The sequence below is a fragment of the Mercenaria mercenaria genome, chromosome 6 (genome assembly GCF_021730395.1).
Source record: "Mercenaria mercenaria strain notata chromosome 6, MADL_Memer_1, whole genome shotgun sequence".
NCBI lineage: Eukaryota > Metazoa > Mollusca > Bivalvia > Venerida > Veneridae > Mercenaria > Mercenaria mercenaria.
The window spans coordinates 63385808-63403954 of record NC_069366.1 but is presented as its reverse complement, the minus strand read 5'-3'; the positions used below and the strand labels follow the sequence as shown (position 1 = coordinate 63403954).

At 35.0% G+C, this 18147-nt stretch overlaps 2 protein-coding genes across 3 annotated transcripts; one reads left to right on the top strand and one right to left on the bottom strand.

Moving 5' to 3' along the window:
- Positions 1–4860: 4860 nt before the first annotated feature.
- LOC123548599 (uncharacterized) lies at positions 4861–12147 on the top strand. Of its 2 annotated transcripts, none has more exons than XM_045336019.2 (3): positions 4861–5014; positions 10351–10493; positions 11053–12147. In XM_045336019.2, the coding sequence occupies exons 1-3, from the start codon at positions 4909–4911 to the stop codon at positions 11212–11214; spliced, it is 411 nt and encodes a 136-aa protein (XP_045191954.2). In that variant the 5' UTR covers positions 4861–4908; the 3' UTR covers positions 11215–12147. The 2 variants fall into 2 exon arrangements, 1 of the variants encoding a protein (XP_045191954.2); XR_008371397.1 differs by having other exon boundaries at positions 4872–5014; positions 9289–10493.
- A 1057-nt stretch (positions 12148–13204) lies between these two features.
- On the bottom strand, positions 13205–17795 carry LOC128557800 (derlin-1-like). The gene is made up of 3 exons (XM_053546109.1): positions 17394–17795; positions 15627–15740; positions 13205–14645 (listed from the first exon to the last, which is right to left on the bottom strand). The coding sequence occupies exons 1-3, from the start codon at positions 17462–17464 to the stop codon at positions 14513–14515; spliced, it is 318 nt and encodes a 105-aa protein (XP_053402084.1). The 5' UTR covers positions 17465–17795; the 3' UTR covers positions 13205–14512.
- Between the last annotated feature and the right edge of the window lie 352 nt (positions 17796–18147).

Here is an 18147-nt window from a genome sequence, read left to right as displayed (position 1 = left end):
CTTAGAAATTCTTGGTTAAGGCTTTGTATGTAAGCTGGTATCTCAGTTCTCACTAATGGGAATGGATCGAAACTCCACACACTTGTTCACTGTCATGATTTGACATGCACTGTGCAGGTCCCATAACTCTACTTTGCATTTTTCAAAATTATGCCCCTTTTTCAACTTAGCAGTTTTTGGTTTTAAGTTTTTGTATGTAAGCTGGTATTTCAGTATCCACTAATGGGAAAGGATTGAAACTTCACACACTCAGTCATGAGTATCAGTCATGAGCTGATAAGCACTGTGAAGGTTCCATAACCCTTTTTCCAGGCTTTCAAGTAGTCCTACTTTTTCCTACATTTCCTACTTTTAAGGTCTGTTCCTACTTTTTTCCTACTTTTTTTGAAAAAAACTCCTACTATTCCTACTTTTTTATCTAAAGAAGAAAAAATATGTTAACAAATGTTGTTAGTCTATTTGTATAATGAATTTTGTTACATAATGAAAGGACTGATGATGTACTGGTGAGACTCTAGAGACCTTTGATATGCTGCTGGTGACCTCTTCATTATGTGAATTGAATACTGCCCTTGATATTGGAGCATAAGAGGTTGCAGGTAGCTATGTATAATGGGATCTCAGAACATCATGGAAATAGAAAAACCTTGTATATTGTGCTGCTGTGTAATTGTGAGTAAATATACAAGAATCGGGCCCAGATCCAGGGCTGGAAAGAGGGTGCCAATGCCCCAACCCCTCCCAGTTTGCTGAGAAGTGACCTATACTCATCAAGGTTGCACCCAACTATTTTGGCCAAGGATTAATATTTTCTCAAAATTTAGACACAAAAGTGCACCAGAAGCCTCCATTTCATACCTATATTTCAAAAATTTCCAGGGGGGAGAACACACTGGCCCCCCAAAAATTAGGAAAATTCCCTCCCAGTACCTCAAAATTAAAACCAAAAATGCAACAGAGCTTATCATTTCATACTTGTATTTCAAAATTTTCCAGGGGGAGAGCACCCTGACCCCCATAGAATGACTGGGATACCTCCTCTTATACCTAGAAATAAAGACCAAGAACTGCACTCAGAGCTCACCATTTTATACCTGTATTGCAAAATTTCCAGTGGGAGAGCCCTCTGACCCTCCTAGAATGACTGGGATACCTCCTCCCATACCTCAAAATTTAGACCAAAAATTGCATCCAGAGCCCATTATTTCATACCTGTGTTTCAAAATTTTCCAGGGTGACAGCCCCCTGACCCCCCCCCCCCCCCCCCACACACACACACACACACCACCAAAATTAGGAAAATACCCCTCCCAGTACCTCAAAATTAAGACCAAAAATGCAACAGAGCTTATCATTTCATACCTGTGTTTCAAAATTTTCCAGGGTGACAGCCCCCTGACCCCCCTAAAATGACTGGTATACCTCTCGCCATACTTAAAAATTTAAAACAAAAGTGCACCCAAGAGTCCACCATTTCATACCTGTATTTCAAAATTTTCCATGGGGAGAGCCCTCTCACCCCCTAAAATGACTGGGATGCCTCTTCCATACCTAAAAATGAAGACCAAAAAAATGCACCCAAAGCCCACCATTTCATTCCTGTGTTTCAAAATTTTCCAGGGATAGAGCCCCCTGACCCCCCTAAAATGACTGAGATACCTCTTCCCATACCTAAAATTGAAGACCAAAAATGCACCAAGAGCCCCCATTTCATACCTGTATTTCAATATTTTCCAGGGGACAACCCCCTGACCCCCACCCTCACCCCTAAAAGGAGGGGAGTACCCCTCCAGTAATTCAGAACTTGGACATTACATCAAAAACATTCAGGGAGAGACCCACTCTTCACTCCCCAACTTGTACAGAGGCCCCCTCCTAAACATACCCCTCTTTGCGCTATGCACTTCGCCAGTGAGGTGCGCCGGTGATGCTTTTATTCTAAAACTGGCGAGTTCGTTCTCATAAGTTCCTACTACAGTATTTATCATCAGATTCTTCCTTTTTTCCTACTTTTATCCTACTTTTTTATATCAGAGGCTCCTACCTTTTTCCTACTTTTTCATCAAAGGTCACTTGAAAGCCTGTTTTCCCATTTTTACAAAATTATGCCCCTTTTTTGACATTTGTATTCATTCAGTTGGCAAGGCTGTTGAATAGTCGAGCGTTGCTGCTGTCCTCCGACAGCAACCTAATAAGTAGAGCATATGAAACCCACCACTCACGAGTAAACAAGAGTTTTCCCGGGGTAGCCGCTATGATGGCCCCCCATACACCATCACCCTCTACAACGGCCACACAATTACAGAGGTAGTCCGAATGATGACTTTGGATAGAGACCTGATAAAGAATGCCGAAAAGATATTGCCATATATTGGCGTTTGTTTCAGTGCTGGTGGGGGTACCCGGCAGTCAACCTATACAGATCTTTGGCTCCATTAGAAATGGCTTTTGGAGTTTGGTTGGAGGTTATCTTCAACCTACCAAGATCTACGAGACGTATAATACTGTCTTCAAAAATGTCCAGGATTTTCAACCCCACAAAACATACCACAGATTTTGAACAGCAGCCAAAATACCATGGTTATTATAGCCCAAGGAACAAAGCAAAAAAAAAAGATCTAAATTACAACTCATAACACCAACTTAATGTATTGAACTTACAGAAGAAGAGGGAAGGCGATATTGAACAAATATTAAGTTAATTTACGTAGATCTTATCCTATACACTGGGACCAACTCCTTATATTTTAGTATAGAAATGCATGTGAGTCTTGTATTGCAGATGAAATTTTGGTAGACATTCTAAGGGGGACAACTTTGTATGCAAAAGTTAACAAGTGTACTAAATTATTAAGTACAATATCAAACTATTATCAGTTAAGGGATTAAGAGGATGTACTTCTATGAATTCACAGCAGTATTCAACATATTCCAGCAAAACTGACCTGTTAAAGTGCCATTATTTTCACGCTCTTAAAATGCTAACAGACCTCTAGTATACTTAATTTCTAAATATGGGTGTACCCACTCCCCCTGTGGAATCTCAGCACATTTAGATTTAGGTGTTAAATTTACATGTTCTGGCTTGTTTAATTTTTTACCAAAAACTAGCAGAAAAGATACAGGCGTGTAAGCTTCAGAACATTCTGACAGCGGACTTGAGTTCTAAAACAGAATTTTACAAAGATATAGACATTAACCTTTTTGATAAAATGTACTAACCATGTGTATAAAACATTACCTTTGGCATGCTACAGCCATTAGTAACCACATTTTAAGAGTATACTTCTTCAATATACAACAATCGGTACCTTTAGAACAGCATATGCAAAATTAAAAGTACAATATTGGCTATTATCCTCATAACATTTCGGGCTTTATCTTCGAAATTTCTATGAACACTTGGGTCAGTATCCATCGACTACATATGCTTATATATTTGTCAATGTGGGTTATTCGATCTAAAATAAAAAGTTTTGAACATGTTCATATCATTGTTTATATAATAACTCAATAATACAAAGTAATATTCATTACCGAAAGTCCATTAAATGAGGTTGACAACGCTTTGAATCGCCAAACTCATTCTCAAAAGCAAAATGTACACATTGTTTGGGGCTCTCTATACTGAACAATATGTCCCATATGCAAATTGTTTAGTGCAAATGGTACTGCTTCTAAACTATGTTGAATCAGTTATAATACTTTAAGCAATCAGAATGAGTAATAAGAAAATATTGACCAAAACAATGTCCATACCAAGTTTGACATTTCCTCCAGTTTGTAGCATTTTGGAATTATCACATCATTTCGTATTATCCGGATAACAAGGGTGATTATGTATTAGTCTTTTTAGGGCTTTGTTTTTATGTGATGTAAACCAAGGTATTCGACTATGTCTTGTCTGCTTGAAACACCTCCAACCTCAAAAAGAGATATTCACTCTACACATGTAATGTTAAATGCCAAAAATCTGCAGAAATAATGTAAAATGAAGTATTCAAGTCAAAATTAGATTGAAATGTGATTTTTTTTATAAATGTTGGCCTTTTCAATTACAGGTGTGCCAATTTAAATGGGTTTTTTGGACCTAGAAAAAAACCCAAACATTTTAACCTCTGTAATGTCAGAAAATGGTCAAAATTAATTGACTTTATTTCTATTTCTTATGGAATGAATTATTTTTCTGCTTCCAAGCAAAACTCAATGCAGATAATTTTAACTTTTGCGCAAAAATACAATAAAGTCACGATAGGGTCTAAATCTGGGCATGTAAATTGACAGGAGGTACCTTAGTAAAATTTCATATCTTAGTAAAAACTGAATATTTCCTGGCAAAACTTTGTAAATATTTGGTATTGGATCGTGTTCAACAATAAAACTTTAAATAAGAAATTTTCTTCTTCAGGTCAGAGGCCATCATTTTTATACAATACTGGGAATAAGAACTCGTATAGAGCTACTTGGGAATAAGTTAATCAAAATAAAAAAAAAATCCACGAGTGATTTATTTTTTAATTGAGCATTTTTAGTGCGTTTTGAGTATTTTGTTACACATTTAAACAATATTTCCTACAATTTATGACTGAAAAAAAACTTCTTTAAACATTTTTCTCCTGCCATGTAAACTATATAAACAAGGGGCCATACCATTCACAAGAAAAAGACTCAAATAGCGTAACACTTTTCATATGTTTTTTTCATGCATTATTTTGAGATAGTTCTTGAAAAACATATGATTACATAAAGATGTTTCGATTTATGGAATGCCGTGTTAAATTGAAGTCAACTGGAAAACAGTTGATGGTTTCTAACCTTTAATCGAACAAACGAAATGACGTCGTCTATACCACGTCGTCTCCATGTCCGCGACGTCACACAGCCTCCTGGTAACACTTCAAACACGGCATGGGAAACTGTTCCAGTAAACCGGATCTACAGAGGCCTGACACTGATATTGACGTGACAGAGAATGACTGGGAAAGTCTTAGCCTTGACAGGGAAGCAGAAGATGGTATGACAGTTTGAATCAAATATTTACATATAGACCACTTCAGGAATCTGGCGAGGTTATGCATTTTCCCCCAAATGAATTACTTAGGCCACACCAAACTGATGTCTTGTTCTTCGGATTTTTTTCAAAAATATTTGGGGCGAGCGAGCGAAAAAAAATTTTTTTTTCAAATCATCATTTATTTTTGATGCGAGCGAAGAGCGATGAAATAAAACAAAGTAATTATCGCTTGTGTCATGTTTAACACCAAATAAAGTGTATTTCCATCTATATTGTATGACAAGCCGAAACAATCTTAATTTTGGTTCAGCAAAAATGTGTACAAAATAACCTTATCAGCTGATGTTCAAACAACAGTTTCGGAGAAAAGACTCTTCACTGAAATGGGGTTTGGACGTAGTAAGTTAGGAGTCCAAAAATACATTTATTACCGGATATTTTATTGTGTTCCTCAGTGTAAAAGGCTCATGTGGCTATATTAGTGGCTGAATGTTTGTCCCATACATACTTTCAATGGGTCTTCTTTATTAGTATACTTAAGTGGACATAAGAATATTGCCAGGAGTTTCATGTTTGATAATTATCTTTTAAGTTAGGGTACCTGGTTAGAACTTTATTCAAACTAATTTGACTTGATCCTCGGAATATTGAGATAAGCTTTTCATATGCGCAATATCTCCACTCGGTTAGGTTGCCCGACAGAAATATAAAACAATCATTAATGTGACCGTCAAATTATTTGGACTAGTTTGAATTTTTTATCACGTGTTTGCATTTGCAGGGGACATCAATCATTATACATTGAAAATGCAGTTTGTTTTAAACATAATTACTAACAATTGTGATATTACTTATTTTTTTCTTCTCTGACCCCCAATACTTCAAAGGAAAAGACTCTCAATACTTCAAAGAAAAAAATGTTTTTACAAGCTGATACTCACTTTTGCTCTTCCATTTCGCCATTTCTTTGGTGTCTTTCCTTTTTATTAATTGTGGTATTTTTCTGGCAGTCCCACATGAATTTGATCGTTGTCCAATTATAATATACAGACAACAGATCTCGTACATGACGTTGCGTATGTTGGCGAACATCGGAAATTTTTTTAGTTTCGATCACTTTAATGTTTCATGAAATTCGTTTTAGAAATACGGTTGTTTATCTTCTTATATCACAAGAAAGGCAAAACAATCTCCCTGTTAGTAAATATGATCGCATTTACGTTTAACAATTAGTAAAAATTTAATTCAACATAGAATCATAGAAAACAACACAAAAACGTCATGTAAGATGTAACAGAATTCACCAATGCGCATTATTTAACGGCTTGGTAAATTCATAAAATTATTTTTTTTCCTTCAAATAAGATGACTCGGTGACGTGACATTAACAGTATTTGACGTCATTGCAGTCATTTACTGTTCAATACTTCCTGTAACAAACAGGAAGCAAAAGACAGATCCAACTTAAAACGTAAGATTTACGGTCTTTCCTCGACAGGATTTGTTAAAATTTCTGTATTTTCTTTAACTATTGTATGCTTTCTATAATATTTATTTTGACAAAAAGTACCTAAATTCTACTTTTGAATTAGTAAGTTTTTGTCGTATTTTGACTTCGATAATGGCGTTTAATATATGTTTACTTTAATCTAGCCGCAATGTCGCACGTGTCAAAAAATGCAAAAAATAAAATTACGAAGTTGTTACGTGCCGAAATATTCAAAGAAATATGTATTTGTTTACAAAACAGCGACTACAGTCTGAAAGTACATACAATTGTTTGCAAATTGATATGCAAAAGTCTTACGTTGAATATGAATTAAATTTAACACATGAAAATTGCAAAATCTAGCCGAGATGTCACAGCCCTGACATTAATGTAACGTCGACGTTACGTTTGAAAACTAAATAATGTATATGTATTACAACTGTATCTGAACACCGCAATATAATTCACTGTCTGATAAATAATTTGATTGAATAAATATTATATGTACATCTATATCAAATATTTCCTTAAATATCGAAACGACATGATTTATGAAAACTGTAGTCCAACCACCCCAAATAATCCCTGTAACGTCTAAACGGCTAAAAACGACGATAACGTCAGTTACACTAATGTACGCCAACAATGAGCGTAACGTCACATGTGATACGCCAGATTTTTCAACATCTGGACAGCGTTGTTAGTGAACGTCATTTTTCGTAGTTTTACTTGATTATTCCCAATGTTGAGCTTTAGCTGCTGTAATTTCTACTCGGCTCCAATTCATTTACAATACTTGTTATCACTACCAACTTATTCCAAAGATTATTGTCTGTTAACTAGTATATTTTTTTCTAATTTAATTTTACACAATTTCATTCATGCAGGCTGCCATTTTTCATGCGTCTGCTCACTTTGATGAAACAAAACCACTACCATACAGTTAAACTTGTATTGACAGTAGCAAATATGGACGGTCGCGGGTAAAATGAAAATAAAAGTACTGAAAATGACTTATTTTTATTTCGTTTTGTCAAAAAATAGGGTCTGCGCTCCCGTAAACTAGAAAATTAAAAAATGCTGGCCTAAATTACAAGCTAGGTGCGTTTAAACTTCGGAATTTCCAGCTTTTTTTTTTCGTTCCAACTGATTTCGACCCAGCGCAAAAAATACGCCAGGTGCGGGCGGTCAAAAAAAAATTAATTTTTTTTTTCATTTCCCGTCAAATTGGTGCGGGAAATCCGACGAACAGGTAATCAATTTGGTGTGGCCTTAGTAGCTTCATCGCTTAATGATAACAAAACTATGATGGTATTACTACTATTACTGAATGTTACTAGTACTACTACTAATCTTAGGAAAGGTAACATACAAAGTGCATATAATGAAAAACATGACATTCAACAACAGGAAAATAGTGACCGTTTCTCTGTAAATACATGTGGTCTTTTTATCATACCTATCTAGTGGGAAAAAAATGCTCAGTTTGTATCTCAGGCGATTATTTGGTACAGAATTTTTCACTGCACTTTTCTGCCATTGTTGGTCATAAAATGTCTAAAAATAGTTTTGATTTCATTTATTCTTGGATCTACATGAAACTTCCAGAATATATTAGTCTGTGTTCAGACCCTGTGTTTAGTTCACGAGGCTATTCAAATTTTGATTATTCATGTCCCTTGTCTTCTCTGTGAAAAAGCGGTTTCAGCAGATAATCAGAGCCAAGAATGATGAAGTCAGAATATATAACAGAATTATAAAAAAATATCTAGTCGGTAGACAGACTAAGAATACATTAGTATGCATGCAATGATATAAAAATGTAATTCTTATTTTAAAGACAGAATTCTGAAGAGAAAAAAGTGTTGTTTTTTGAAATATTCATACTAAGAAAAACACTTTTCTATGAAAATAAATGTGTTCGCATATGGCAATGTTAGATCTCCAAATGCGGTAGTAGGAACTATTAAAAAAAAAAAGAAATACTTAAATTTATGTATAAATTTAGAAGTCATTGTTTTTTCAAGAGTTCTTACTACCACCTTAGTATATCTGGCTATTCTATTATAAAGAAGAAATTCACGATTTTCTTACGGCTTTTGTGGATCAAACAGTAGTTTTTACCATAATACCTGTATTTAGAAATTCGCAGATTAGTTACTTGAATAATTTATTCCAAAATTTTAATCAACAGAATTTCCCAAGTTTTATGGCAGTTCTCTATGGGTAAAAGTGCAACCGAAACATTTCGCGTATATTTGAGTACAAATTTCGAAAGCATACTTGTGTAATCGTAAATCACCCAGTTTTATCGCTTTGATTAAAATGGCATTCATTTCTTATCTGCAGTACGGGTAGATTCGATAAGATTTGAGAAAATTCTATTTTCGCTTTCCTGTGTTATTTAACAAACAACAAAAGAGGAATTAACTTGCAAGAAAAATAAAATGTTAAAACTTACATAATACAACAAAATATGATCATAAGTTATAGCATCTTATATACTTTACAACATTTGTATATCAAAACATAAGACGGTTGGTCTTTATATTCTATTTACTGAAGTTAAAACTGTTTTATAACAATTTAATTCTTTGATAATGGAGTTTCTTATTCCATTTTGGAGGATCCTACAGATAAAGTAATATTGTGGAATATAAAAGAACTACAGCATTCGGATAATTTTTTTTCTGTTATTTCGTTGCTTGAAATTTGGCAAAATAGGTAAGATTTTTAGAAATACACTAAGTTTAGAAATATGATGTTATCTTTATTTCCATTTCAGCAGTGGTTTCAATGCCAGGAAAGTTAAATAGGGTGTCGTTTTAGGAAAGGTTGCCTCGTACAAGATACATGTTGTTCATCTAATAATTGTTTTAACATTTAAAACCTTATTAGTAAGCGAAAGATTGAAATTCGCGGATATTACCGCGCACGGAAACTTACTTATCTTGACTTCATTCAACTCCATGCAGCGTTTTCTTTGAACGGACATTTATTGTGAACAGTCATTGCACCGACCAATATATTTTAGGATTTGAATAAGCTGTTACTTTCACCTTTATGATTACTTCTTTTAGGCCTACTCTTTTTTGTGAGGTTATTTCTCTAAGCGAGTTTTGTGTATAGTAGTGTTCTTTTTTCAAGGGAGTGTAAATCTACCGTTGCACAAGGTCCATACTTCAATCTACCGGTGCACATGGTTCGTACTGCAATCTACTGGTGCATTTGATTCGAACTATAATCTACCGGTGCACATGGTCTACCGGCACATAGTTCGGAATGCAATCTATCGTTGCACATGGTCTACAGTTGCACATGGTTCGTTCCGAAATCTACCGTAGCACATGGTTCGTACTGCAATCTACTGGTGCACATGGTTCGTTTTACAAGTTCGTAAAGCTATCAACACTGATTTATATAGCGCATCGCTATCAGAATACCTTTTTACTAATTCAAAATTGTGCGAAGTTGGCAGTGTGTTGTGTTTTGGGGGTTGTCAAAAGTGATTTCATTAAATACGCTATGTACATCAAATAAAAGACGTATTTGAAAATAGTCTGATTTCAAAGTTAAGTTAAAGGTATTAAGTTATCCCGACTTATTGTTGTTTTAATGTTACATGTGTGGGTCACATCTGTTTCACTTTTTTTCTCTTTCTTAGTTGTTTATTGTAATGCTATGCAGATGGGTTTTGACAGAAGGGCACATTGACACTTAGTACATGTAGGATGCTCTGAATAAAATTTCGGGTTTCTCAAATTGGAGATTGTACAGAGTGTATCAAGCGCCTGGAATAACGGAAGATACTGATGTTTTTCACTTACCTTTATTTATATGATCCGAGGTACGACAGCTAGTACGGGCAGCAGAAGCAGCACGAGTAGCACTGGACAGACGGGTGAAAATGACATCGTCTCATCTAGACAAAGCATTACCGAACAATATAATGAAACCATGGAAACGCAAAATGATAGCACCAACAGAAAAGTAATATAAACTTGTCAACATATTCAAGCATCATCGTTTTATTACATGACGTCAGAAATTTGAAAGTTTGTTTTCTCTAGTTTTGACTTAATTAAGCCAAGCGAAAATTTAGACCATCTATATATCTATATAAAGAGCTGTGCTACTGTCTGGTCTAGACTTCAACACCTAATGAAATTCTGCAGAGCTATAGTCACAACTTGTAAAAAAAACAATTATGAAAAATTATTTCTGATGTCATACAATAAATCACGTATTGAATGGCTTGCCGTACAGTAGTCAAAGGTATTTGCCCGAAGCCCTTCGCAAGCCGTACACTTATTCATATTCGCATTTGAACCTCGGTTCCTAGGAACCTAGTTTTGACTATTGATCGGTAAGCCGTTCAGTAAATGTCCAATATGGACCGGCGATTATTGGAGGATACATGTAGTAACGTATTATGTATAATGTAGTATGAATTAAACTGGTACGCAATGCTCAGTAAATAAACAAATATAATGCTGGAAATGAAAATAAAAATTATACTTGTGGTATTATGGATTCTATTTTCTTTCAGGTTAGATTTCACATTGAAACACCCGAGAAAAACGTGCTAAGGGAAATATTCAGTGAAGAATCACTACTAGAAAAGAGAAGGAAGAGCTTCAGTGCCGACATGAGAATATTCGCAGTTATGTTTGAAGAGTCTAAGATAACAAACAAAGAGGGGAAGACTTGACAATGCATATTCCTTACAAGCGAATGTCACAATCATGTACATACATACGCCTTTTGTCGACGATTCCAAAGTTAATACAGAACCTCTGTTTGAATCAGACTTCACGTACATCTGATTGTTAACAAAACAATAGTTATGCTCATTTTCTAATATACCGGATAAAGGGGGCTAACTTCAGACCTCATCATTTTCTTGATTTAAGTAATTTTAATGTGTATATATTTTTCTGAGCCTCAAAATATTATTCTATAGCATTATTTTGTTCTTCTTCTTCTTCTCGTTCGCGACTACACTGTCAGACTCCAATTCCAGACGCAAATGTCACAAAATGTCATTTTTGACCAAAAATGGAGTTAGCACCTTTTACCTTTGAACCTTCGATATACAATATATCTAAAACGTTTCTTTTCAAACCGACAATTTGCAATAAATAACAGACAAAAAAAAAACACGTCCAAGGTAGTCTTTGATGGTCAACCTCTACGTGTGTATAAGTATAGCTTGCCACAATCTCTGAGTGATATCAATTTTGTGGATTGTTTGCCGCTACCGAAATGCTTGGTAAAAGTAATTTGAATCTTCTTTCGTTTACCCCTTGTATCGAGCAAATAAAGACCCTATCGATCTCTCTAATCAGCCGAAAATCAATCTACAGTTCAACTTGCCAGACGATTCTATTATTGCACTGTATATTTCTAATGAGAATACAGCATCCCACTATTATAATATTCTTATTGTGGTTAGCAAGGTTTAAATAATTTGTTAAAATGTGAATATTTCCGTCCATCATTAATTTATCAGAGGTCATATATAATACAAGGCAAACTGTGAAATGTTTTCTTTTTTTTTTGTTTGTTTTTATTTTCCTTTTTAGAATAATGACAAAGAAATGGATATTGTGTGGCAACTACATGTAGCAAACATTTGGCCTCGCGAAAATATATGATTTTACAGTAAGAGTCGCATGAATATGCGCTTTATACTTAAGCCTATACACAAACAAGTAAAATGCTTCTTGTATTTGAGCATCTTCTGTATCTAGCACCATTCTCTATTAATACTAGTATATGAAATGACTAATACACGCGTCTCCCATATAGGACACATTTGGTGACAATAATTAAACTTACATATACAGACAATGATTTGGTAAAGGCCTATTGCATTCTGTTAAAAGTCTTACGCGTAATTTTACTTTTATACAAGAATTTGAAGTATAATTCACAACAAATATACAATTAAATAACCCACAAATATTTTCAAATTCCATTAATATAAAAGCGAAATATTTTACGCAATTAATGACTTGACATGACGTGTATAATTAAGAAATAATGTATAGGAAAACCGTGATTTAACGTTATTAATTCACAGAAAGCGGTTATACGTCCGCGGAATAATTTTACGAGGGCGCAGGCCGAGTGAATTATTCTAGCGACGTATAACCGGTCATGAGTGTATCAATTTAGGTAAAAAACGATTTTGCTATACATTATTTCGATTCTAATATAAAATATAGTAGTGCTGTTTCTTGGTCTCAACAAAAACATTGACGTCATCGCACGTTAACGTGACGTTATTTTAGCGTAAGCGTGTTTGAAAGAAATATTTTTTATCTTTAAAATGGGTTTCCGTAACAGTTTCAGAAAATAAATGTTTGTCTAAAAATGAAGAACACACTGAACAACTTCTGAATACTTTACAACAAAAAGGATAACTAAGAATTTTTGATATTCAAAATAAATAAAATACAAACTAAAGACCTTTTAACATTTTCCCTTTCTCGTAACCGATAAGGCGCTGTGCATTCTTAATTAAGAAAATACACCGACAGTTCTTTTTAATTGGGTCCACATGACACATCAGCTGGAAATTTTGTGCCAAGTAAAATTAAATATCCCTTGATGGACATGGTTTAATTCAAACAATGTTTACAATATATACAGTACAAAAGATATATGTATGTATAAAAGGATCAGAGCCGAAGACAATAGCTTATGGATAATTATCCTACTGATGCATGGTTGACAGACAGGAAAAAAACCCTGTTGAAATTTGATTTTCAAGAGTTACCTTGACTTTATGCTACAGTAGGTCCTAGGTTTTGCGCACGACATATCGTCTTATTATGGGAAACATTTTTTGCAAAGTAGTACAAAACTCCATAAATGGATGGCAGAGTTAAGGAACAGACATAAACGTGCGGAGGGAGGGAATGATGGTAAGACAGAAAGACGGACGGAATGACGGACGGAAAAGCACAATCTATAGCCCATTCAAGACGAACTTGTGATTATTTCCTCTTTATCTTGGTGTCTGTCCCTCTCTTACTCTATAGTCTTTTATATTATGCATTTATTACAGATGACTGAACACATTAGGTCTAATAGATACTAAGAGACATTATCAAAAATCACAAACATTTTGCGCGGTTGTTTTGGGAGTGTGTGGGTGTAGCGGCGTGGGTAAATGTGCCGGTGATGGAATAGTAATGGGATGGGATACTAACAGATACGGTATCAAGAAATACAAGAAAATATATAAAAATGATAGGGGGTGAGGTGGGGTGGGGGTTGGTAAAGTGCGGGTGGCGAAATAGGAAGACATTATCAAGAAATACAAGAAACTATATATTTAAAAAAAAAAAAAAGAGTAGGTTGCGTGGTTTGGGGTTGGGGTAATGTAAGTGTCTGTGGGGGTGGTGACAGGATAAGAAGATACACAAGAATGTAATTTTATTTGGTGGGGGCGGGGAAGGGGTAGGATGAAAGTTGGAGTAGTGTGGGACGAGTGGGTGAGTGATGCGGGTGGGGAATGGGCAGGCGACGGAAAAGCCAATATCAAGAAACATAAGAAATTAAAATTGTGATTGGGGTTGGTCTGCTTAATGGGAAAATGAGCGCAAAGTTGTATGAACAGTATTTCTATGTTTTCCCTTTCACATGAAAGCAGATAATAGCAAAATATATTCAAGAGATACCAACTTGCTGACAATCGCGAACTGAATTTTGTTGAAAAAAAAATGCAAAGTACAAAAAGAGGCATAATTTCATCTAATGAAGCAAGAATTATGAAACCTATGTTATTCAGTTGATATATCTTTAAGAAAGTTTGTATGAAGTTTCATCCAGTCGTGAGATAGGAGCTTGCCGAGTATCGTTAACGAGGTGTCTACACACGACGCCGACGCCGGAGAATTGCATTAAGTCTGGGGACAAGCGGATTTGAGTATTTAGACGAAAGTCTGGAAAATTGTCCAAGTTGTTTTCCCAAAATTCTAAATTTTATGAAAGTGTATCTAGTTTCCTCCAAGAATATGGCCACGGCCGCCCCACCTGTGTTCATCCTGGTCATCACTTGAGCGTCGTAGACTGGCTGGGGCTTGTCCAAACCATGCCATCCTTTCTCTTCGGTTTGGGAAATATTTGTAACTGAAATAATGATGATAAGTAATGTATAAATGTAATCTTTTAGTGAAATAAACTTCAGGTCATCGAAAGTTATCTAATATAAAAAATGATACTCGAGTTCGAGAATTTATACATCTATGGTAATACCCCATACAGAGCTATCGTTCTTTCACTTCCGCTTCATAAGTGAGGTCACGAACGACTACTCTGTAATATCATTCTTTATGGGGTGTCGGAATTCCAAAAAATAAAATTTTCAAATATTTAAGTAGCTATACACATTCACAAATTTGAATTCGAACTCTCAAACATGTAGGTTTAGTAAATTAAGTGTAGCAAGCATCTGTATCAAATTTTCTGACAACTTTGAATCTCAACCTCTTTAATGGGTTTTCTTTTTGTTTTATTTATTTAGTTGTCAATGGTTTCGCTAATGGCCGGAGGGTGGGGACTTTCCCCCTGATATAATGCTATGGTAAGTTTGTAGCGATAAAAAGCATCAACAGATACACTAACATATACAATAATGTTTCATTTTTGGTTCTTATATCCTAAAACTTTGAAAACACAGGAGTAAAATCAACGATACTTTTCTGATATAACTTGGTCCCCACATATACAGCTACATTTTTTAAATGAAATCTAAGAAAAATCATCAGAATATTTCCCCTTTCTGCTTCCTTGAGAAAGACAGGTCCCAAATGTATAAAACTTAATTAGGAGACCAGTCTCAAAACTTGCTGTCTATACGTGGCAGTTATGCTTCATTGTGTCTGAAAGGGGGAATGGACCGTAATTAAACTTACACTGACTAACTGAGTCTCAAATCCCCCAACACCTCATTATTAAAATCTGAAATAACCATGGTAAATCAGCATTCTGAGGCTTGTCTCTAAATTCAAATTTATACCCCTTGACCCTGATGTCTTAAGAGGTAGTATAAGTCAAGACACAATAGGGCATTTAAACCTGCAACATTTATACTGTGAAAAAGGAAATTACAGAATTCGTGGCGCGTAGAGCAGTCTCACTCCTCCGAAGTCCAGTGGATATTTGAACATGAGGAAGAAATACACATGGCCAACTATGACACCACTTAGCGCTATCACGGGACTCCTGAAATAATGTGTCAGGGAAACGTGTCATTTTATAGTTTTATGTAAATCATCGAACATCTGTTTTTATTAAATAAACTGTAAAAATAATTATAGTGAATAATAAAAGGTTTGAAATATTGGTAAATGATAGAAATAAACAAATTATAATTTTAAAGGAGATTGTATTGATTTTTAAAGCAACCCCAAAAGTGTTGCGACCTAAATGCGCTATCACACTTAGTAAATGCTCCTGGAGGTCGCCATAATTTGTCTAGTTAATACAACGGCTTTAAAGTAGATCTGCATGTTTGAAACAAATATTGTTCTACAATGTAGAACTTTATTATTAAACCATATTTTTTCAAAGCATCGGATTCAGCAAATATTAAAGATTGGACCGTGTGTCTGATATTTTGTAAGATTGATCCTCCGGTCAATTTTATAATGGGTTTCTATGGGGGAAAATAACATTTTTTTTGTGACATTTTGGCGAATAGAAAAAGTTCCATGATGTAGAGTTTAATGAAACTTTTCATTCAGTCATTTGACAAAATAGAATGTATAGATCCTTCAGCTTATTTTGTCCGAATTCGCCAAATATCAACTGGAGTCCTTAATTGCAGCTATTTTTGTTACTATATTGAATTTACTACAACAAACCCATCCATTATCAAAATCAACTTTGAGAAAGACAGTTGCATGGCCTGTATAACACTGAATACACGTGATATGACAGATATATTACCGGTATAACGGCTACTAGGCATTATTCTAGGTTTTCCGGATAAATAGGCACAAGACCACAGTTATTTGCCCTTGGTTGACCACAATACGGAAGTGGTTACGCGGAAAATAGTTCCTCTGTTTGATGGTGAATATTGGTGAATTTTTGAGTGAAAGACCTGCAATAAATGGCATGATTTAATAGAGGAGATATGAAATAGTAGGTACATGTACAATTTGACAGAATGAAAATGTCAGAATATGCATAACATGACTTTTTGATAAGGCCTGTTTTGCCTGTTTGCGGCCATCTAGAGAGTATTCTTCATACGCATGTGATTTGGTTCAAAATGGTGGAAAAAAGAGCCGGTCAACCCAATGTTTACTGTGGCTGGAATTTTTTCTCTTGGATAGTTCTGTTGAGTTCAGGTATTTTTATAGGGGTTGGAATGCATGCAAAATTGCTATAGTGTCCAGTGCCTATATAGAACATATAGTAAAAATAACTGTGGTCTTAGGCCAGATAACTGACGTTACGCAATCACGTCTGATTAATCAAACGTGCAGAACTGGCTTAAAGAACTGATTACACGGAATAGGAAATGACTACCCAGTGTAACATGTGTAGTCCAAAATGTAGTTCTATGCTCTTGATGAAATCTGGTATAATGAATCGTATATGAGGATATGGCAGTTATATTTTAGGCTTAGTTTTATTGCGTATTGTACTGAGAAAAGATCTAGACCCTATTCGTTGTGAATTTTCAGGTTATAATTTATTCATTGAGAAAATGTCTACATACGCGTAATTGCTAAACGGCAATTTTCATGGGAGCATTTTCAGAGGGTGAAACATTGAGATGTTATGTTATATATAAGAAAAAGAATCTGTTCTGAAAAAAAAAAAACAAACAAAAAAAAAAAAAACAAAAAAAAACTGCCTACTTACCTATGATCAACAATAATGTCGAATGTTACATATATCCATGGCAAGCACATTGCCTGTGAATGAATAAACATGAGAACCCCTGTAATTTAACTTTTACAATGATTATAAAAAAGGGAGAAGCCCTCACAAAATAGTAAGATATCTTGAGTACTGCTTATTCTGATCAGTGCTTGTCCTCGGCTGGTGGAATAGAGACTGACGCAGCAACTCACACTGTGCCTCAATAACTACATGATCAGCCTCAATAATTATTGCATAGTCAAATCTTGATTCTAACACGACCAGCAAATAACCTACATACATGTAGAGCAAAATCTATCTCGGGTTATTCTGCAATAAACCACTCGCGTGCAATGACGTCATCCAATTCAGGTGCGTAGCACGGTCGTAAAAAGTAGTTACCACTTTTTCTAACACTGTTGATATTAGTATGTCGTGTTAAGTAGTTACCACTTTTTCTAACACTGTTGATATTAGTATGTCGTTCTTATGCGAAACAATATATCACTCAGGCCTACGGCCTTCGTGATATATTCTTACGCATAAGAACTCAAAACTCGGGTTATTCTACGATAAACCACGTTTGGGAACTTATTATTTCTAATTTTTGATCATGCCAACAATTAACATATGGTAATAAGTCACAACAACAATCTACGTGTGGCAATAAGTCAAGCCAATTATTTTCATTTGGAAAAATGTCAAGCCAACAATTTGCATGTGGCCAAAAGTCACGCCAACAATTTGTATATGG

Bases quoted from the DNA above. Each gene is read 5' to 3' on its own strand.
- LOC123548599 (XM_045336019.2), top strand. From the start codon at position 4,909: ATGGGAAACTGTTCCAGTAAACCGGATCTACAGAGGCCTGACACTGAT. The intron at 5,015-10,350 runs GTATGACAGTTT...ATATGATCCGAG, and splicing joins TGACAGGGAAGCAGAAGATG to GTACGACAGCTAGTACGGGC. The intron at 10,494-11,052 runs GTAATATAAACT...ATTTTCTTTCAG, and splicing joins ATGATAGCACCAACAGAAAA to GTTAGATTTCACATTGAAAC.
- LOC128557800 (XM_053546109.1), bottom strand. From the start codon at position 17,464: ATGTTTATTCATTCACAGGCAATGTGCTTGCCATGGATATATGTAACA. The intron at 15,741-17,393 runs GTAAGTAGGCAG...ACATTATTTCAG, and splicing joins GACATTATTGTTGATCATAG to GAGTCCCGTGATAGCGCTAA. The intron at 14,646-15,626 runs GTAATTTCCTTT...TCATTATTTCAG, and splicing joins CTCTACGCGCCACGAATTCT to TTACAAATATTTCCCAAACC.